Below are 22977 nucleotides of genomic sequence, written 5' to 3' on the forward strand. Positions count from 1 at the left end.
TGACGATTTTGTCTGGCTCCGCGACAAGGTCTGGTACTTAGCACTGGAAAGGTGAACAGAGGGAGCTGGAGTAGGCGGGTACGTCATGAGGGGTTTTTTCTGTGCTGTGAGCTCTGGTGTGTGTCCCATGGTGGAAGCTAAGCTCACAGGTATCAGTTGATGCTGTTACTTTGAGGCTAAGAAGAGGATTAGAGTAAAGAGGCTTTCAGTAACTGAGCATAATTACGCTAGAGCCCTTCATAGTAGAAATAGAAAATTGCTGATGAGAAGCTATGAGAGGATTGGAAGGGAAATTGGATTTGGAAAGCAAATTTACACGGACACGTATTCTTGCTTAAAAATCTCTGTTACTCTCTAATTCTCCTAAAGGGAATGTGTGTTTGTGATAGTCTATTGTGCTGTCTCACACAGACGAGAAGCTTCCTTTCAGCATCTCACTTTAACAGGTAATGCCTTATTTTTGGTGGAGCAGCTAGCTGAACGAGTTCCCGGTTTTATTCGCTTGATGTTTCTCTCCTTTATTAAATTTCTCTTTCTTCCTCTTTCCCTTTAGTACAGTGTGGCTATTTTTGTCACTTAGATGTGTTCTTTACCGTGAACAGATCTAGGATTTAGCCTGGCTATTGCCAACAATAAAAGCAAAGAAACAACCTGCAAGCATTCAAATAGAGCCCACTTAACCACCATCTCCCTTCACCCCTCTTCAAAGAGTACTGTTGTGTTTTTTTTTTGCCGTGTGTGTGTGTGTGGGGGGGGGGGGGGGGGGGGTGGTGGTATTGTACCTCCTCTGTGCCTTGTTTTTCCCCACATGATAGGCTTGTGACAAGCAGTACTGATCATTTCCAGTGAGGGATTATAAGAAGAGGAAATTCCTGTGCGGCCCCAGCTCCCCAAAGTGGGGAGGAAAAGACAGGAGCGGTACAGGCAATCCTATTAGAAACAAGTGAACCACGGTGAGCTGATTTCTCATTAGCCATTGAATGTGCTTACAGCCCAAAACGTGGATTTCTTCCCCCTGAAAATTTAGCAGGAAAACCAAACCAAATCCAGTGACTGTGGGTTGAATTGAATCTCCAAGGGGTCTAACTGTCTCAATAGCTTGGGCTTTCCTCTGATCACCTTGCTCTAGTCACCAATTCTGACAGTTGTAGGTACCCATAAGCTAGAGAGTCCTAAATGTGCCCTAGTTGTTTCTTCTGCCTGTGAGAGAACAAGACAGAGAGAACATCTTACTGCAAAGAGCAGAGCAAATTCCAGCCACCTCTGTTTTTGTACAGATGTAAGGACTGGTGATTTATCCTGTCAGGGTCTGGTTGTTCCAACCTCCCGTGGAAGGAGCAGTTGCACATTCTGCTGGCCCCAAACTGCATTTTACTGCTTGCTGTGCCTTCTGCAGGGATGGGTGAGCACCACATTTTCGTTCAGCAAGTGACCACAGCAGTTGCAAGCAGTTGAGAGTAGCCAGTTGTGTCTTCTTCACCCTTCAGAGTGTGAGGAAAGGACTTTGTGGGTGAAAGAAAAATGGATTGCTTCCCAGAGATGGTTTTCATCATCATTTATGTTTCAGAAACGTTCACCTTCTTGAAATTTTGCCCTCTTTTAATCGTTCCTTCAGTATATGAGTGTGTTTCATTGCTTTCCTTCGTCTTCTTTCTGAAATCTCGCCTTTGCCACAAGACTGCAGAAGTTGTTTTGAGCCCCCACCTGCCTTGCTGAGTGTTGTCCCTTGGTAATTCTTTATGCATCTGAATGCATCATGTCTCTCCAGTGTTAGATTAGAAACTCTTTGGAGTAGTGCCCAAGCATCTGGTAGCTTGGGGTACTGCTACATGTCTGGTGCTCCCAGATACTAAAATAATACAGGAAATTATTGGTAATGGTTAACTGCATGCTTACCACATGTCCTTCTATGGAGGAACAGTGATGCAAAAATAGCATCTAATTCTGGTATGTGTAAAGAGAAGTCATCAATTTGAAATATGGCTGGTTTGTAAGTATTTGTGTGTATTCCTACCCATGGGTCCTTCTCGTATTTTTGTGATTAATAAATCATAAATCAAATTCCTTTTTTGTCATGTCTCCTCCCTCCCCCAACATTTCCATACCTATTTTAATGGTGGGTCAAAGCAGTGATCTTTTTTCCTAGATGATGCAGAACCTAAAACTTCTTTTGCTTTGGCTTTTTCAGTGCTTGAGAAATGTCGTTTGTTGGGGTGGGGAGAAACACGTTGCCACCTACTAAGAAATGAGATGTGGAATTGGGTGACTGACGATTCTTTCAGGAAAACAGTTGGCTCTTACACTGACTGATAACGAAGCTTATCTCTGCACACTCGAGAAGCTGCAGCAGGTCCAGTGACTACTTTTGCTGTGCATTTGCATTGGTAAGAGGCTGTTCCATCACTCCACGTAAACAAAACCACCATGACTGGCCAACACTTCTGGTGAGATGGGTGTGTACACAGCTGCATTTTGAGTTGATGCCATTCTGGTATGAGTGGGGGTGATGAATGAATGACCACGCAGAGCTCATGCCACACCAGTCTACGGTCGCTTTACCACTGTGAATCTTTATCTGGGTAGGGAGTAAGGCATCTCTGTACAAGAACAGCAGCGTGGCTAAAGTGCACTGTGTCTTATACCTGCATTCAAAACCTTCCCCAGTTAGGAGAAATGAAAAAAATGTTAAAAACGTAAAATGAGGCTTCTCTGTGCATTATCTGGGGTAAACTGTGGCAAAAAAAGACTTGCCCTTGTGGGATTTTCTAGCATTTTCTAGTTTATGTTTTTTTTTAGTATATGTGCCAGACTTTGGCTGCTCTGACATGAAAGAAGAGAGAGGATCTGTTCCTCTTGCTCAGCAATTTCAATTAGTGCAATTCGAGCTGTTTGATTTGCCATCCTAGTGGTGGCAGCTAGGACTTGCAGCTTGTAGAGCAAAATCTGAACAGAAGGGATTGATGAGCTAGGAGGATCCAGATCTCAGGGTAGGCCAGCTCCTAGTAACACAGCTGTGATGCCCTCTCTTTCCCTGAAAGACCCAGCATGGGCGTTTGCTCCATGCATGAGCAGTGTCTAGGGGCATGCTGAAGCAGGGTCCAAAGCAGAATTTCCTCACTCGCCTTTTGTTTTAGGCCATTGAGTTCCCTTCTGCTTTGTCCTCACCAGAGTTAGCAGGCTGAACCGTTACGCTTGGCACGACGTTTGCCAAAACCACCAGACAGAGTTCTTCCTCTCTGGGGATCCAGCTGTCTGGAGAGATGGGCCCTTATGCATCTAAACAGCGCTTCAGGCCCCAAATTTCAGCGCCTGACGTCCCTCCTGCCAAGCCATGATCTCATACGTGGAGTCGGGACAGTTGAATGGAAAGGTCCACGTGCTGAGGCTTGGGCGGCTTTCGGTCTCGGTACTCCATGTGCTGGGGCGTTCTCCCATCGGGAGCCACAGGTCACATTCCTCTCCAGCTCTCGCTCTAAAGCAGGGGGCTTTGGTTGCCAAATAAGTCTTTTCAGACAGGAAGGAATGTTTCGTGGAGGGGATTTACCTGTTAGTGGATTAGGCTATCCCAGAGTCAGCGGCCCTGCCAGCTCTGCAAGAACCTGCCCACTGCGGCCTATTTTGAAAGCTGTTTCTCTTGAGGCCCTTGCACCCAGGCTCTGCGTGACCCTGCTGCTAGTTGGCGTTTTGTTCCCGTCCCCTACGGGAAGTATCAAGTAGGTAAGCCATGAACAAAGCTGGTCTGGGCTGTTGTTTTCAAGGATATTGTTGCTTCTTTTGGATGCGAGAGAGGAGGCTGACTTGAATAAGACTTTACAGCACTCTGTTGATTTTTAAGTTGTCCCAGGACCTCTGAATGACCAACACTCAATTAACTCTGACCTTTCGTGGTTTCAAAATCTGGATCCAAATGCTGAGGTTTGACTCTCTCTGTCTAAAACCCCTGACCGCAGTTCCTATTTTTAAGCAGAGATGGAGGACCGTGATCTTCTGGAACTCATTAGTTTCCCCTCCCTGCTGCTCACCCCGACTTCGTCCCCAATTAACGGAGATGTCGCCGTGTTGGTGCAGTCCCGTTGCTAGTCCTGTTCATGGCGCAGTGGTACATCAGGGCCACAGCTTGAGGTACCTGAGCTGCATTCAACCCTCGTTGACTTGTGAAGCTGTTTCTAAGCCCATGCTGCCCGGTCTTGGCATTTTCTCCCTCTGCCACGGCTCACCCTTTCTCTTCTGCTCATGTTTTTGTTTTTCTCGAGTGATGTGGCTGACCTCCCATGGGTCGGGGGAGAGCGCAGGCGTTCCTGCAGCTCCTCGCTCAGCTCCCTGACTGCCCAAAGCACTCTTGTTTTTTCCCATGGCAGCCAGGCCACCTGCTGATGTCCAGTTCAGCCTCTCCACCGGCCGGCCGCTCAGCACAAACCCCAGGGGCTTTAGCTCTCCTCGCAAAGTGCTAACTCGATTATTAGACTTTGGCCTAAAGTAAAGGCTCTGGGAGCAGAGCATAGATCACAGCGTTAGTCCACTGAGACATGCGCTTAGCAGCAGGGGTGTGTTTCCTTCGGGTTTCATATTTAGGTTAGAAATGCTTTCTTTTGGGGGCCAAACTGTCATTCTCAGACACTGTAGTCAGTCTTGCTATCAGCCCCATGAAGACTGCATGTCTAAAGGAAGTGACAGAAATAGATGCGTTTGTTTCCAAAACAAAACCCTTTGGTCCAGAGAAAAGATACCTGCCTCTTGGGAAAGACAAGAAGGCTCCCGTCTCTCCTATTTGTCCGAGCTCAAGGTCTCTCATCCTTTGTCTTCAACTTGTTTCCCATCGCTTATCGTTTACTAGAAAAACATTCCAGCCTGTGTGCAACGCTAGACCACCAAAAAAGATGAAGAAGAGATGGATGCACTGCTGCTTCTCTATTTATAGAGAAGAGACGAACCAAAAATGATATGGGAAAATTCAAATCTTTAAATACTCTGGGAGAGATGGATGGAAAAAGGGCTGCTTTCATTGTTCACAGGGTTCGGGAGACTTTCTCACGAACTGCTTGGTGTAACCCACTGGGCAACTCACTTGTATGACATTTCTGTACACAACTCCCTCTTGTTTCTGGAGTAATTTGTCTGCTTCTTGAGGCAAGCGGAGGGGTAGCAGAAGTCGCCCCTCTCAGCAGCTGTACCTTCTTGTCTTAGCGTGCTCTTGCCTTCCTCCTTGATACTTGCTGTGCTCATCCTCTGGTATAACTCGTACACTGCTGTCAGCACTTCTGATCAGTTCACTTGTACTTGTGTTTTTCTGCTCTTCTTTCTCCCTTAGGTCTGAGCATTTTCATTCAGTCACCAGCCCTTAAACGTTTCAAGATATTGCCTATGTCCTCTGAGAACAGTAGACTGCTCTAAAATGCCTTTTTCTCCTGTCAGATCAGTGAAATCTCTTTCTTAAGTTATTTTCCCACTGTTTGTGCTTTCCTCTGCCATTTTCAGCCTAGCTCCAGAAACACCACCATCATCTCTCAGCCCCCCTCTGCTCATCAAGTTTCACTAGCCCTCGTGGTTGGAAAACCTGTCTGCTTCCAAGGGGACGAGGAGCTGTACTCAGGTTTGGTTTTAGAAAGGGTGTTTCGTAGCATGGCGTTAAAGCAAGAGGTGTGAGGGCAGAGGGTGATGCTGCTTTGAAATTCAGTGAGGAAGTTAAGGCACCATACTGAGGAGAGAAACTGTGCTCTCACCAATGCAGAGAGAGGCAGGGTGGGCAGGAGCTGCCTTTTTGTTCTTGTGTGCTTTTAAATGCCCCGTCCCTGCACGTCTAGAGCAATGTCAACCTCAGCCACACTTTCTGCCATGAGCTGTGTCACACTGCTCCTTTCGCACTTGAAACCTCCCCTAGCTTTATCTGCAGAGCGTTCCCCTCAGCTCACCTCAGCTGTGACAAACAGCCATTTCATAAGGGCCCGAAGACCAGGCCAGCTTGCTGATATTTTTATTTACTGAAACAGCGAATCCAATGAGACATTTCAGTGCCTGAGGCAGTCCTTCTGCTTCAGGCCAGATCCTGCCATCACTCCCACCTCCTGCTCCCCTCGTGGACCTGCACTCTCTCTCTTGCCCCCAGTGAGGCTGGGGTGCACAGGCCTCTCTCAACCCCACATTGCTGTGGCTCTTACTGTGGATTACCTTAAAGGACCGGGCAAATTGCTGGGTAGTCTGATGTGCTGGGGCAGGCTGGTGGTTTGAGCACTGATTCAACTGCTACCACAGTGGAAATAACATGAATCCCATTTGCAGTTCCCAGAGTTCCTCCCGTTCCTTCTCTTCTCCCCTCCCTGTATTTTGCTTCTGTTGATAAGTCTCTAAATGCTGCCTTTAAAAAAACCACTGTCGCCAACCACTGATTGCAGCTTCAGCTCTTCCTTAGCAATACAACGGTGTGGGATTCGGCATTCAGGGTCCATCCCAGGGTTGCATCCACTCTTGCTTTCTGCCCAGAGGAACCCTAGGGCACTCTACTCCATAATACACCCATCACGAGTGGTCCCAGGCTTGAGGACTCCTGTGCCAAGGGAATACATGACTGTGGCAACAAAAACCCCAAATACTTTTGATCTTTGAATCAGCAGCTATGCTGATGGTAGGGTAGCTGGGTGCACATGCGCTGAGCCTCTCTGGGAATGGAGCTCTCACCAGCTGTCTTGTCACGTTAACTGGACCATCAATCTGTAGGCAAAACAACAGTTTCTGCAGTTTCTGTTTTAATGCACAGATTTTTTTCAGAACAGCATTTAGGGGCTTCCAGCCTCCCTGTTTGTGAGGGAAAGGTGCTCCCAGCGACACACCGGGATTGAGAGAAGACTTAGTGGTGCTGCTGAGTTCTGCCATTTGACCACTCTATGTGGTGGTTGGTCTCCATATGTGGCAAGTAAACAGATTGCTCTTGCTGATGTCACTGGTAAGAAGATCTTCATTTTGCAGAGAGCTGTAACAGTTTGATTTCAGGCTTTTAAGTCTTGGTATTTTATACGGTAAGGAAGATTGCTTAATATTTGGATGAAACACTTCCAGAAAATAACATGGTCTGGACGTTTTTTTAGCTTGTGTCCAAGGACTATTTCTGACATCTCAGTAAAAGGTATCCTAAAAACAATAAGTCTGTTGTCAGTAGACTGCTTGTCTGTGCAGAGCTCTGCATTCCCACTGAGCATTTTTAGCAGTCCACAAATTGAAAAAGGTTGAAGCCTATTGTTGCAGTCAATTTGGCAAATCATTTCCTTTGAGTTATTACACTGAATAAATATTTTGCTGTTCTGCCAAGAGCTGTTGTTCTGCCAGACATGTCATCATCTACATGAATAATAGATCTGAGCTCCTGATCACTTGTTGTCATGAAAGAACTGGGTGTTTCTTTGAGGCTGGGTGGGTTTGGAGTTCCTTGTCCTAGGATCTAGAACAAGATCTAGTCCTGTTCTGGATCACATTGTGGCAAAGTTCTCTTGTATTATGCAACTGAACTGATTCAAGAGTTGTTAATTTTCAGCCAGCAAGAAGGTTGTGAAGTGGGTAAAGCTTTTATAAGAAGTCTTTGAGATTTCACCGCTTCAATTGTACAATTGAATTTATTCATCCTTGGTCCCGTTTGAATTTCTGGATATTTGATGCAGCCAGAGTAGCACAGTTCAGTGAGGGAGAGAAGACAAGAGCATAATATCAGGAGCTTTTTGATAAGAAGAGAATCCAGTTGCCATGGAGGCAAGCAGGTGAGATGTATCCAGCCTTTGAAGATTGAGAGGAGGCAAATTTTTGTTCCTGAGAATAATAGTACATCTTAATTTCTTGAACTATCTGCCACTTTTTCTACACACCCCTATCACGTGAGGATCTCCACTAAAGCTCTATGAACAGTGCCACTGCGTTTTTCCTCACTCAGACCACTTTCTGAACGTTATTTTTGGTTGCTTTCTTTGGTAGATTCCATTATGCTTCTCAAAGTTGTGTCACTGGGACACAGGGCTGGGAATGCTGTTATTCCAGTAGATTTATTGTTAAAAAAAAAAAAAAAAAAAGGTTATTTATTGTCCAAATCATCCAAGGACTATTTTTGTTGGCATTTACTGTGAAACTGCTACAAAGGTACCAGACCTTTGTTGCTGAAAAATAAATTTTATCAAAATCAAGATTCTGTACTCATTGATGAAAGCAGTCAAGCAGAGCTGTTTGGCTAGATGTTAAAATAGGCTTCTGTGACAGTTTTAAGGACTATGGTATAGATACTGTGAATTGAGACTCATGGTTTAGAATAGTGCTTGGACAGAAGAGATGATATGGGATTGGAGAGTTGTTTGCTTAATAAAAATAGGGGAAGGAGTGTATTCCTTATCCATTTTACTGATTCTCTGAGGGCATGTAAAAAGTATTTAAATTTTGTCCTTTGAAACAAAATTCTGTCATATATTTTCACTTGTTTTATTTCCCTCAGCTTAAACACTGAAACAGATAAATCAATTTAACCTTAATATTTTGGTCTAATGCAAAAACATGGTGTTTGGGACACCAAACCATGGAGGAGAAATTAGGAAGTAAAATTAAAACCATTAAGACTCATGGAAATAAGTCTTATGAAGAACTTTTAGGACCTTCGTGTGACTACCAAAGTGTATTTCTTTATATTAAAAGAAGCATTATAGTGTGGAATACTCTCACAAGGGTAGTAGTGGTAGTAGATACTTGAAACGTTTCCACCAAAACAGTTTTAATTGCTAAGGACCTTATGAAGCTGATGGTCTTTTGTTAACCACAAAACAAGCTTTAGGGCCCAAGAAGACCTCTGGGTCTCTGACTTGTGGTTCCTCTCAGAGATTTTGCTGTAGTGGAGGAGCAAAAAAGATGTGGAATAAATGTCTCTTCAGCGAGCCTCTTGGACTCGTCTCCTGCTTTGTTTATTTTTTGAGTATTTCTTGTGTCAGAGAAGTTCTCAAGGGAATTCACCATTCAGCAATTTGTACTAAGATTATCATAAATCTAAGTGGGTTTTGCTGCTTTGTCTGCTTTATGGCAAAGCTCAGTGGAACTCTAATTCATTTTTTTGTCGCGTGTGACTTCCAATTCCACGAACTAATATTAGTTATACAGTGAGGAGACATCTATATATAACCACATCATTTTGTATGTTTCCATATATACTCATGTTTCTATATATAAGCAACATGCTTTCATAGGAATATTTCAAAATATTTGTCACATTTTGCCGTGTATTTTATGGTGGGAAAGTGTCATCGGAAAAAATGCATTTAGTTCTTGTGGGACAGTAAGGTAAAATAGCTACTTGTGTGAACGGGGTCTTTTTTTAGATGCCGGCGCTACAGAAATAGCCAAGCGATAGCCGTGCCCTGAACTCCAGATGCATTTCCTTTGCGCCGGGCTCTGCTGGCCTGTTTGCCTAACCCTTGTAGGGACAGCAGCGTGCCGGGCACGCATGGACTCCAACGAGGCCTGTGAGGAACCTCGGCAGCACCCGCAGCGCCACGGGTCATGAAGGAATGGTGATCTCTTTCCTGTAGGTGGAAATTTTATCGATATTTTGAAGTTCATTTTTGTTTTGGTTCATTTTTAAGATGTCATGAAACAAACCTTGTGACTGCACCGTGTCAGTCATTTTGTTCCTTATTTTTTCTCCTTACCTGTCCCAGCCTTCCGTAACTCTGGAAGGCATGGATTTTGAAAAGTTGGAAATGCTATGTTTCCGTAAGTTTCGTAAAAATGCGGTGTAGGGATAGGAGAGGAAACTTCTCCTGTTGCTCCCTTTGAGGTAGGATGAGGAGAGCTCAGCCCATGGTGAAGGCTGCATCACCTCTCTTGTAGCTGCCTTTGTGCAGGGACCCGTCCCGGCGAGGCAGAGGACGAAGGAAGGAGCCAGGATATTGCAGGCCCAAGGAGGGGATGCAGGAGGACAGGCAAGAGTATTACAGTGTGGATCTGAAAAGTTAGACCCATGTGTTTCAAAATTAAAAACAAAAAAAATGGCTCTGAATTTCATCTTTTCCATCTCTCATGCCCCAGTACTTGGCTCGTCTTCTGTGAGGCACATAGAGCAACACACATCCGTTCTGCTATTGTTAATATGCTAGATAAATACTGTTGTTTATACTGTAGATTTCAGGGCAAGTCCTTGGAGTATAGTAGACTGGTTTTCTGGTTGGGGTTTATGTTGATGTTTTTGTATGGGCATACCCAGAATGTTTGGATTTACAAGCGGTCATGGAAAATAGCAGTGAAGTGTGCGTATGTATGTTGCGTGACCTAATTGCCCATATCTCCTCTAGCAGAAGTTAGAGCTGCTTTACTTCAGTGTTTATTGGGATGTAGAAGAATTCAGCCTAATCCTAGCTGAAAACAAACAAATCCAAGGCAGAAGTCACGACAACGGGACACCGTTGCTCTGAGGCCCTTTCCATGGCCCAACATTTTAGGGGTGTGGGGATGCTGGTATTGCACGCTCCTGGGTGCTGATAGCATGGGCACAGAGCTGTGGGCAAAGCTGAATGGGCTGCTTGAGTTTCAATCCCCCCTCTGCCCAAGGAAGCAAGAGAACTGTAAAGCACAAGTCTGTTAACTAATCTGACCTGTGCCAGTGGCTTCAACCGTGGTAAGTGAGGTTGTTTCCCCAGCTAGTGGAGTTGTGCTTTACCGTAGCTCTCATCCGAGCTTTGTAAAAGGAGCTGGGTGCATCAGGTCAATGTTTCCCAGCTGAGACTCTAGCATCATGGACTTAGCTGTAGCTTGTTCTGGAGTAAAATTGTCAAAATAAATGAAGTCCTAGAAATGAGAGATATTAAAGCTAAATGATTAGGTTGTTTGGGACCAAGTATGTTCAGATTCATTTTGGATGAGAATAAAATAATGATACAGACCTCTGCAGAATACCAAAGAAAACATGGGATGAGTTGCACTGCCACTTCTCTAGGCTCATCAGGCAGATCATGAAAGAAATACCATCCTGGCAGTATTCCTGTTACGTCACTGAAACATCATCCTGATACAGAAAACAAAATAGATCATCATATCTCTTCACTTTATGGTAAATATTAGCCAAGAAGAATTTGAATGATGCTGTAATGGAGGTGTAAACTGCATGTGATCCCCTGTCATCCACACCCAGCATTTGGAAAGTGGCTGAGCTACCCTGATTTATGTGCCATCTTTGAAGTCGTTTTGGCCTGAATTTCAAAATAAAACAATGAGCAGCCTTTCCACTAATTCTTTTTATCATCTTCTTGCTTTCTCAAATGTCACGCTTACTGTCTGTCATTAGGCTAGGAAAACTGTGATAAATATTGTAGCAAAATATTTCAGTAGAATTTGGACACAAATTCACCTGGAACATATCAACGAGTTGCTTAAAAGAGTTGTAAAGTAAATGTACAAAAGACAGCTACTGTTGGTTGCTAATTATAGATCGTAGTTGCTGTTCCAAATTGATTTTCTTCACTATTTAGATACATCCTGTTGAACCTTAATTTTCTGGAATAAAGGAACTCTTCATCACAGCAAAACAAGCTGTGGCAGGTTCACAAGTTCACCACCTGCTGCTCTGGACTCCTCTTCTCCTCTTCATTTATCTCCAGCGTCTTGTTGCCCAAGGAACAAGCTACCTCTTCACCTTATCTCCAGTTCTCTCCAGTGGCTGTTGCTCAAGAGGCAAGGCTTTGCTGTCTTACCTGTGAGGTTTTCTTCCTACTTAAGAGCTCTGGGAAAACTCAACCTACCAAAGAGATGTGCAGGCTGGCCCACAAAAATACTAATTACTTCATTGTTCACAAATGCAAACTTTAAAAAATTGCTTTATAAATTCAGTAATTAGAAGTATTCAGTGTACTTGCCACAGACTGATCTTTGAGGTCTCTCTTTCCCTGTATCTAAAATCTGACCCGGTAATACCATTTTTGAAACAAATACCATTGCCATATCTGGATGGAAAGATGGTGTATTAGCAGTTCATTTGAAAATCCTCTACCTTGGAACAAAGCCAGTTATTCTACATTTGTTCTTCAAAAATATCAATAATGCATTCAAACGTACCATCAGTATTGTCACTCTTTCAAACAAGGTGGTTTGCTGGAATCTTTCCTTTTCCTGGAGAGAGTGAGTCAGCAGTTGAACCACACATCCTACTTCATTTGGCCACTTTGCATGATAGACTTTTGAAATAACACATCAGCAAGATAAAATCTATTTAATTCTTAGGAAAATTCAAAATCTGTTTCCCCTCCCTCTGTCAATGCCCAGCTCTGAAATGAGGTGCTCTTATTCTGTCTGTTTGCTGTGGTGTCAGGCAGCTTCAGCATGTCTTTGGGTGCTTTAAGTGATTTCTTTTCCCAGTGTCCATAACTGTGGATCTATACAAGCTGCCAATAAAGAGGCGTGGATCCAGGAGTCAGCAGTGCTCCGCTCCATGCTGTTAGTTTAAATTGCACTGCAGCCAAATAAAGATGCTGTTGGTGGGTTCAGGAGGTTGGGGTTGGAAATGTTCTCTCAGTTGAGGTTCTCTGAGACTCCGAGCCTGTCTTGTAAAGTCTTTAAAAAGCCCCAACAGCCACTTTTCAGCCAGAAGACATTCCACCCATCTCACAGCGTGAGACCTTGTTCTGCCCAGCCTTTCTTGCATCGTTTCATCTCGTGGTATCTGAGCCTAGATCTGACCCAAACAGAAAGCTTGTGGGAGCTTGTGCCTTTGGGTTGCTGGCGTACCCCTCATTTTCTGCTGAAGCAATTTGAAGTCTTTCTTTAATGGCAGTTGCCACAGCACAATATATGGACTCAGGGCATCCTGCGTTACATTTCAGAGGAATAAATGTGCAGCGTCAGAGAGCAGGAGCTCACGTGGCCCTGGTTCTGCACCCGTGCGAAGTCAAGGTCACTGATGCTGGTTGTGTTTACAGGCACATTTATGCCACAGCTTCGCTCCCCCTGAAAGCACAGGCACAGACGTGGTTCTGAGGTTGTGTGAATCCCGCTGGGCAAGAGATGCTGTCACCAATTCAGGAAGTTAACGGGGGGGCTTATCGTTAAGCTTCCCCTGGCTGATGCCTCAATGTGAATTAGAAAGCCGTGCACTGAGCTTGAAAAATCTGACAGTGCCATCGACCGACCGGTTGGGGTTTCAAGCTGCTGGAATTGCAAACTGCATGTGGTATAAATGGCCTGAAGTAAAACAGGTCATTAAAATGGAATATTAATGATTAAGTTGTTGGGAACCCAAGAACCTGTTTTAATTTATGTCCTAAATAGTGAGCTAAAAGTAAACCACAGAAGCTGATGATGGTAATAAATATATATAAATATATCCAGCCTCCGGTTCCTATGATGACCCACAGTCCCAAGATGCTGCTCTTCCTTTTCAGCTCGTACGCTTTGCTCTCAGCACTGTTTGGGTCCTTATGTAAGCACGCTGGCCTCAGCTAACCTCCTCCTAATGTCCAAGCATGTTTCTGTTGTGCCTTCTAGTACTTTACCTTTGCAGGATTTAAAATCCCATGGTGTAGATGCCAAAATCCCAAATTAAGCTCTGTTTGTTCTAGGAATCGAGGGAGGCAGGATTAGAGGGAGGATTTTTGTACTAGGATTTTTGGCCGGGATGATACAGAGCAGGCTATTGTTTCTGTTGGTGTCATGTTTTGGTTACCTGAACGTTCGAGTTCATCGCCGCTCTGGGCCAACTTCTATTTTTGTTGCACATAAAACATCTCTTGACATTCTTGTTTTTCTTCCATGGATTAAAGGTTGGGTAGCGGAAGCAGCTTGTTGGACAGGTTGGAGTGATGGAGGACACTAACAAGGTGACAATTTCTCTCCTTCACCCTCGCCAAGGGTGATCCCAGGGCTCAACACGTTATCCCCCCTCAGGTAGGGAGTAGTGGGAAGGCAGGGTGGGCTTGTAGCCACAACACAAAGCTCCAGAAGGAGGCACTGAACAGGCCACAGCAGACACCAGTCGTTGCTGTGGAGTCCCAGCCTGAAGTATCCATCTCCCAGAGATCTGCCCAGACCCAGCAGCAGGCCAGCACCCTGGCCCCACCGCTGTCGGAGTCCAGGACCTCTCCTCTCCACCTGCTCTCTGCTGGACTCGGTTCTCAGGAGGACCCGCAGCTCTGCATGGAGCAAACCCAAGGTTTTGCGCTCCCTCTGCTGGCTGCATTTTTGCTGGCTGGTGCCTGCTCTTCAGCCCTGAAGGAATGCTGAAATTGGTGGGGACAATCTTGAACGAACAGGGAAGTAATAAAATTAGCACAGATCTTTTCCATGTGTCCTTGAACACTAAGAAAAATCCTTGTTCACCATGCTGTGAAGATGCCAGTCAGTAAAGAGATGCATTTCTTACGCTTCTTTCCAGAAGGTCATTACTTGCCTTGGGAAGTGGAAGCACGGGGGCAATCACATCAGTGTGTCACACTTCAGTATCTTCTGAATCTATTGTGGAAGACTTCAACCATGACCAAGGATGACTTAAGTGTTCTATTTGCTTTCCTTACGTTTTATCTGCGTATTTTTTTCTTCTGTGTTAGCCCAAATAGAGATAGATAGGTCTCTCTTCAGACTCAATATTTTCCCTTCTCAGTGTTGCCACCTCTTTTCTCAACGTTGTTTGCTGCACTCCCTTGACTTGTTTTTTAAACTTCCAGCCTGGCTCTCTTCTCAGCCCACCTGTGTCCCGATACCACTGCCTCTGGTAAGAACCTCAGAAGGATGTCAAAAAGGCTTTGTTTTGAGAGAGTTTCCTCTCTCAACCCTGATGTTTTCAATCTCTTCCTCTCCCACTTAACGTCTAATAGATACTTCTGTAGGACATTAGCCTCCAGTGTTAGGAGGCAACTTGTATTTGTCCATTTACCATACCGAAATCAGGTGTTACTGCTAATCCTAGCCATATTCAGCCTAAATTCCCTGCTGGATAAGGACTGCATGACTGGGAAGCACTGGCACGCTGTCCTTGACCAGGGGATCAATGCTCATGTTCAGGGGGCTTGAACCTATTCCTCTTCACTCTTTAGTTTCAGTCTTGCTGCCTGCCTGCACCTGGTAATAGTTTCCCCTAAATGTCCTCACTTCTCTAGATTCTTCCCTAAGATTTCCACTTCGATAGCAGAACTCTGAGTTTAAATGACCTTTCTTCTTGCTCTCAAGTTATTTCTGGTTGCCTGCTGATTTCTTTTACTCATGGACCTGTGGTTAGTAGGTGACTTCTCTGCTTCTAATCCAAGTTTATTGCCTGGTGCATTTGAGTTGCATTTACAGCTGCAACAGGTAACAACTTTTTAGAGCCGTGCTTTTCCTGTAAAAGCTGCCAAGTAAATCAAGTTGGGCAGTGCACTTCTCACTGAGGGCTGACCAAAACAAATGGCAGGGTAGGCAGCAACCCTTGAGTTAGAGAGCATATACTGGGTGATAGGCTGCTAGAGATGGAAAATGTTAGCTCATCTCCTCTTCCATCTGCCACGGGGCAGCGAATTACCGAGTCCTTTCTAGGAGCATTGTCCAGTCTCATTTTCAGAGTTGCAAGTAACCGAGCTGCTGCCGTTTCCCTTGGGAAAGTATTCTTTACAAATACAATTCACTGTCAGGAAGTCATTCTGAAACTCTCCTTAATTTTTCCTTTTTTTTTTTGCTGTCCTCCCACTAAAACGGGCATTCAGGCTTTTAACACAAAGAATCCATTTAAAGTGCTACTTTTTGATTTTCCTGTGAAGGCTTCTGCGGTTTCTAGTTAATGTTTGTGTGAGACTGTAAGCTTTCCAGTTTAAAGGCGAAGAATCACCATATTCCCTGTGGTACCGCTAGTACTTTCACTCGTTTCCTGGAGGGTCTGGATGAGTTTCATGCGGCTACATTAAATGAACGTTAGTTATTGGCTTCCCTTCCCAAATGTATATTAAAAAAATGTGTTTTGTTGCTGAAAAAGGCTGGATCTAAAAAGTCCATTTTAAATGTAGATCATGTTTGTGCAGAAGTTTTGTTTTTCTCCTGATCCTGTGTTGTGAACCTAAAGACAATGTGCACCAGGACGTAACAGAGGACGGGGAGAAAGCAGCAATCCCGTTTCCCCGTTGAAAATAATCAAAGTGCAAAAGCAAACAGCATGAATGCAAATTTCAGCTAATAGAAAAGAGATTTAATGCCCTTGAACTGTGCTGCAGAAAAGAGATTTAGGAGAACACTTGTTATTTGGGTATAATTGCTTGCAAGCCAATGCTATTCTAGAGGGAGTTGTTTTTAATGGTTAAATTATACAACACATTTTAAAATTGATTGTTTTGCATAATGCGTTGTTGAACCTGTGAATCTCACCGACAGACCACATTGTTTACCTTTGTTGAAATCAGTTGAAAGCAAGACAGTCGCATGAGAATAAGCTGTGAGGTGTTTTAGCAGCACAGATTGTTAGTTAGCAAATTCAAGGGCAACTAAACACCTCCTGGGATTTTTTTTTTCTCCGTGTAATTGCAGCTGTATTACACAGGTTACAGCTTAACGTTCCAGAGGACTCGCCAACAGCAAATGGACTCAGATTACTGCTTTTAACACAAATTTACTAGGCTGATTCTAGCTTTACTACAACAGAACTTGTAGGGATCTTCTGTTTTATAAAGATCTACCATAGGTTGGAGAGATCACTCTTTCAATTTAAAGCTGTGGCAGCAGTATTACATTTCTGCAGCATAGTCTGGCTAGTAGCATCGTTTTGCTATTACTTGTATCACAAACAAGACCATATCGTATCATTCCAGATCAGTACAGCGTATTTGCTGTCTTTACATCTCACCCTTATGCATGGAAAATTTTGCGTCATTTGGGTTCCTAAGCAGAAATACAGGAATTAAAAGTCAGAAATGAATCGAGCTGAGATTTCAATTATGCCTAGCTTCAATGTCTCTTAGGATCACAGGATAATTTAGGAAAGGTCTTTTGGACGTCATCGGGTACAATCTCCTGTTCAGAGCAGGCCATTTTTGAAGTTGGGTCAGGTCACTGAGTTTTGAATGCCTCCGAAGACAGAGATCTCACAGTGCCTCTGGGCCTCTGTTTGACCATCCTCATAGGGAACAAGAAGAGTTTGCATTTTTGCAACATGTCCATTATCTCTTGTCCCATTGGTATCAAGCTCCAAGAATAATCTAGTTTTGTCCTTTCTATAGCGTACCGTGAAGCATGTGAAGACTTCTAAGATCTCCCTTTTAGCCTTCTCTTTGCAAGATGAAACCAGCGCAGCTCTCCTTGCCCTTCTTGTGCACTGTGTGTGCCCCAGCCCCTGACCACCTCAGTGTCCATCCACTGGACTTGCTTCCATTTGCCAATGTCTTTCCAGCACTGGAAAATACCAAACTGGATCCAGTAATCCAGGTATGGTCTCACAAGTGCCAAAAGAAAGGAATAATCCCTTCCCTTGACCTGCTAGCCAGAAGTGTGCTTCCACAGGCATTATGCATTGGGCTTTGGTTGGCACAAGGGTGCACTTCTGACTTCTGTAGCTTATCTATGACACCACTGAGTCCTTTTCTGCAGACCCATCCAGTCAGTTTCCAGTGCCACTTAAGACTTATTTTGTCCTAGGCTCATGACTTTGCATTTGCATGTGTTAAACTTCAGAGGTTTCCTGTCAGCCCATTTCTTCAGCTTGGGTGTCCGTGGGGAAGTGGTACAGCTCTATTCATCTGCCAGAACATGAACGATATTCTTAAGGTCCTTTCTCTAAACATGTAAGTACCTCAGTGTCACAGAATCTTGTTTTTTCTTTTTTCTTTTTTTTTTTTCCTTTTTTTTTTTTTTTTTCCATTTCTCTTTTCAAGGAATGGTCAAGGTATTGTGAGAGGATCATTTTTTTCAAGCATTTCTTCCCATGGTGGTCTGTGTGGCCAGTCAATTGCATAGACTCTCTTGAGCTCATGCTAGGTTCACTGACCCATGCAGATTCTACTAAGCATCTTCATGCTTCTTGATTAGATTAATAAATGAATCAGAAGTTGTGGTAAAGAGCAAAATCCAAGTTGAGGGGCAAGATTTTGAGTAACAGGATGAGAATGAGTCTGGTTTTAACAAAACTCCTTGGTGTTGTAGTTATCCATGAAGATAACTGAGAGATGAGCATTTGTCACAAGTTATATCTGGTGCTGTGCACATGTACAAGCTCCATAGGCTGTTGCTCACATTACCAGCTGCTACAGTAAGTGGGGGAAGCTGAGGCTGAAGCAAATGCTGCCTGCCTGTGGCCGCAGAGGAGTTCTGGGTTAGAGCATTTCCTGCAGTTGCCTCCTCGTGCTGCTTGGTACACGTCACTCAGGTCAGTTCTGCCTTTTTCATCGGAGCTGGCAGTGCTGCACAGCTGCCTGCCTGCTGACTCCCACTGGATCAACACTTAAAATGAGTGCTTAAAGAAATATTAATGTCACAGATACAGTGTGATTAGAGACGGTGGCCACAAAATCAGTGAGGTATAGAAAATAATTGTTTATTTTCCATGCACGCTTGCTCTCTCTGTTTAATATGTTCTGTACTTAAAGCCCTATTAATAATATAGACAGTCCAGGTTTCCTTACCTGGGTGTATGCTTTGCTCAGCTCCGTGTTGGATATGTATCAGTAGTCCTTAGCAGTGGAAAATAGAGCTGAAACCTTGCTTTTTCAATTGAATAAAATGGTATGACAAATACCAGTGGCCTAATAAAGTCTTTGAATAAAGCTGTAGCCAATTTCTATTTAAAATACTCAGAGGAGTCATTATTTTACTTACAGACCACTTTTAAAGTTGGGCACATGCTGAGTTGTGCTTTTAAAATGTTTTTTAAAGAAGCCTTTGCTCTCCTTTGGCTTTTTCTTTAGCCTTTTCCACCTCGATTGTTCCCATACTTGCAGGGTATTTTGCAGTCAGCCACACAGCAGCCTGAAGCCAGCCTGACACTGAGAGCAGCCAGTATGGAACGCATCTTCCTGCCACCTCTGTCACCAGCACCAGCTTATTCTGCTCTCTGATTATTTCTGGCAAATATCTGGATCAAAATTAACTTACAGAGACCCAAGAAATGTAGTTTTCAGATTTGGCCTGCTTCATCAAGTGACTGCAGGAGTACTGAAGCAAATGCAGAGAGAGATTGAGAACAAAAGGCAGCCCAGTTAGGTTGGTTGAAATTTATCTGACCCCAGCAAAGTGATGAATTCTTGAAAGTCAGGAAGAGGAAAACTTGATAGTCAGGAGGGAAAGAAGGTTAGCATCAGTCTGCATTTGGATAAGGTACGTGTTTTTGACAGATAAACCCTGCACCATGTAATTTTAGTAGTGAGGATCAAGCTGAAGATCAATGCTCCACACCAAAGATTTCATTGACATCTGAAACTATTAAAAGTTTCAGTCATAGAATCACAGAATGGTTTGGCTTGGAAGGGACCTTAAAGATCCTCTAATTCTGACCCTCCTGCCTTGGGCAGGGATACTATCCACTAGACCAGGTTGCATACTTTGGGTGATAAATCAAAAACATAAAAATCACAGATTATGGCAGAACCAGAAAAAAAACATTCCTATCCTTTTTCATTTCAGTACCTTCCCTGTCCTGTTGCTGTAGATTTGCCCCATTGCTTGTGGATTTGTCCAGGACCCCACTATTAGTAAGGCTTCTTTTCAAAATGTAAAATTTTACCAGCTACATTCAGCTTTATCCCAGGAAGTACAGAAGTGGAAGAAAAGGCTGTAATTTGGTGATTTCGATCAAAGCTGAAACACTGAGTTAATAGCGTTGTTTTGTTTGAGGAAGGCTTCTTTTTTATTTTATCCACTCAAATGGATTTGAGCACTCTTACCGCTCACTGATGGAGAATGGTGAACAGCACCTGAATGAGCGGGTGCAAATGAGCTGTTCTGCTCTGTGATGGATATAATTCTGGAAGGAGTTGTGTCTTTTGGCTTGAAAGCAAATGTACTGATACCTGAGCAGGCACTGGGAAACAAATTACAATCTGTTTTGTCCGTGTTGGCATTTCTGTTCCACACTTCCTGAACATCGTGAGATTGAACAGATATAATTGGAGTAATACATTACAGGGGAAGAGCAAGGATAATAATACGTAAATCTTTCATCCTTTTATGAAGTCACTTTTATTTAATGCTGTTCATTGAGCAGCAAAAAGAGCTGGAAGTCTTACAAGGAATGCAAAGAAATAAAACTGGCACAGCGAAAGCCTTTCAGTACAATACGATTGTTGATCCTTTAAAATCACAAATCATCTTTCTATTAATTCACTGTAGAATAAGGTCTCTTCAAGATAAGACTCAGCAGTGCTGTGGAGTTGGTATTTAAAGTATGTCCATCTGCATCTAAACGAGTAGCTCCAAGACAATCAGATTATGCAGTAGTTACTTTGGTGAGAATATCGCCTAAGTGGAATGGAAACTTCATTTTGAGTCTAATATTAGACCCTGCTTTGGAAAATTCCTTTTAAATGATCACAAGCTGGGAATAGCAAAAGAATTTAACTTTCGACAGACAGCATTCACCAAGAATTTGTTTTTAACTGCTTATGTTTGGTCCCTGGGAAAGCAGATGTGAAAAACTTACCAAAGTGAATTGACTTGACCTGATGCAATGTTTATATCAGTAGTTGATAAGTTTTCCTCCCTCGTCTAATTTGTTCAGGATATTTTCATTCTTCAAGCATGAGTAAGTCTGGCTTGGAATAGTTCGAATGCTTGTTAGTCTAATAATCTGAAGCTTAAAACATGCAGACATTATTGCCTATAAAGGGGTCTGAGCAAAGTTGAACTATTTTGGTTGTCTTCCCCAGATGGGGATAACTATCAGTTTTGAGATCAGCAAAGAAGAATGTGAGACAACGTCGCTTACCTCTCAACAGCTCACAAAGCACCTTGAGATCTGTGTGTTTGTGCTTCAAAATGCTGTGTGCGTTTGGAGAACCCTTTGAATGCAGAGATCTAGGTGTCTTTTTGGGCACCTTTACAAAAGACCAACTTTGGGTGGCAGCTAGGGATACTGGCAACCCCGATGTCAAAGCAAATTCGAAGGGTGATTGATTATTCGAAGGGTGCTTGCTTATTCCTGTGGCAGAAAGGACTTTAGGAGTTAGGAAATGCACAGCGAATGATGCACAGCTTAGGGATCTTTAGAGCCACCAGTATATCTTAGCTTAGCTTTTCTCTTTGTTAATCAGACACTGCTGCTTTGGATATTTTAATTAATCCATTCATTAATCCATTCATTCCTAAATAAGTCCCCTTCTGCCTGGAGCATGTCTAAATAAATTATTTTTTGCAGGAGGAAGGAAGAAAACATGAATTTATGGCTTGAGCTCCTCTCCCCAGCTTAACCCTTTTCACATGTTTCTGTGATGTGGCCGTTGTTGCTGCTGTTTGTAGGCTTCAGGAGCATCCATGGGAGCTCCCTGCAAAGGAGGACTCCAGCCAGACCTTCCTCTGCCAGTGCAGGACACAAGAAGTGAAAAAGCCATCAACAAACAACAAAACAGTATAATGAATGCAAAGCCAGGGCGATGGTTTCACTGGGGAAAGAAATTAGGAAGAGAACACTGATATTTTTGACTGTTCTTTAGTGTGCTAGTTGGATTTATGTGATCCTGGAATATATTTCTTAGAGGGAAATCAGGTTGTGATATTAAGTGTCTCTTAAATTTTGTAGCTTTTTTATGAGGTGCGACACCAGCCTTTCTGTCTTTTTATTTATACCTGTTGTATATAATTCTGCTGTAATTTCTGGTCTTTCAGGAATTTCTAAATGTCTAAATTGCTGATCTGTCTCCTTGCAGGCAAGTCTCACCTGGCCATAGTACAAAGAGTAAACAATGAAGGAGAAGGGGATCCTTTTTATGAAGTCCTGGGAATTGTCACTTTAGAAGATGTGATTGAAGAGATCATCAAATCTGAGATTCTGGATGAAACAGACCTATACAGTGAGTAGAAATATTTATACTTTTTTTTTTTCTTTTTTTTTTTTCCAGAGGAGAGGGAAGACTCTATCCAGCAGCAGCTGTGTCTTATAACTTTGTTGATGAGATACAAAATGTTGTAGAGACCTAAGTTGCTGATTTAAAAGATCAGTGGACAAATAACCTGCAAATCCCTTAGATAGTCAAAGTGATTTTTGTTTTCACAGCATGGGCACCTCACCCCTTTAAGCTGTATTAATTCAGAAATAGGACAGCTTTCTTTATTTGATCATTCCATCTAGAAGACTTAGATGTACAACATCCTGGTCTCTCCTGTTAGCTGTTCTTCACCACAGTGGCCTAGTTTAAAGCTCTTTGTTCCAGCACTCATGACCTCCCACATTTTCCCCTAGCCTTTCGCCACCTCAAGGGCCCGTAGTCTATGTACTCACTGCATTTTAGAAAGAAAGCAGGCAGATAACCATACCTCAGGGAAGAGGAATGGAGACTCTTTAGAGTCAGTCTCTGTCACTTCATTCAGAGAGATCCTAAGAATGGAAAAGCTTCTTCAGGGCTAAAAATCAGCAAGTCCTAAATGACTCTGTTTTATTTTTATTTTTATTGCACAGTGCAGCTCCTTCCTTCCTTAGTGTTAACATAAATTAAGGCAAATGATCGAGTGTTACCTGGGACCTTTTTTTCTTCTCACTTCAGTTTTTCTGGTCCTTGACCAGTTACCTAAACTGTCTTTGCTTCTGTTCCCATCTGCACAATCTGGCCTGTGCACATGGAACTTCCTTTCTGTCATTCTTCATCTGTCTTATCTGTACTTCGATCGCTTGCTGGCAGATGCTATTTTTTACTTTGTGTTCAAGTGTAGCAGAAGGATGTCTCTAGATTCTATTGTGACAGAAATAATAGGAATGGTCATTTTAAATATCTTTCACACTGTTTAGCTGACCTTTGCTTTCTTTTTCTTTTCTCCTGAAAGGGATCTGAATGTTTCTACAGCATCTTTTTCAGGCCAAAGCAGGCAGTCTTCTATCTTCCTTCC

General features: G+C 43.3%; 1 protein-coding gene across 3 annotated transcripts in view; it reads left to right on the top strand.

The window, feature by feature from the left end:
- CNNM2 (cyclin and CBS domain divalent metal cation transport mediator 2) overlaps positions 1 to 22977 on the top strand; it is a 111743-nt gene that overhangs the window by 67023 nt on the left and 21743 nt on the right. For all 3 annotated transcript variants that reach the window (XR_014695105.1, XM_084526269.1, XM_084526270.1), the window contains exon 2: positions 21804 to 21947. Coding sequence is in view for 2 of the 3 variants with exons in the window: in XM_084526269.1 (XP_084382395.1) it covers positions 21804 to 21947 (144 nt within the window). In the remaining variant the exon portion in view is untranslated. The remainder of the gene's footprint in view (positions 1 to 21803; positions 21948 to 22977) is intronic.

Source organism: Aythya ferina, assembly GCF_964211825.1.
Source record: "Aythya ferina genome assembly, chromosome: 7".
NCBI lineage: Eukaryota > Metazoa > Chordata > Aves > Anseriformes > Anatidae > Aythya > Aythya ferina.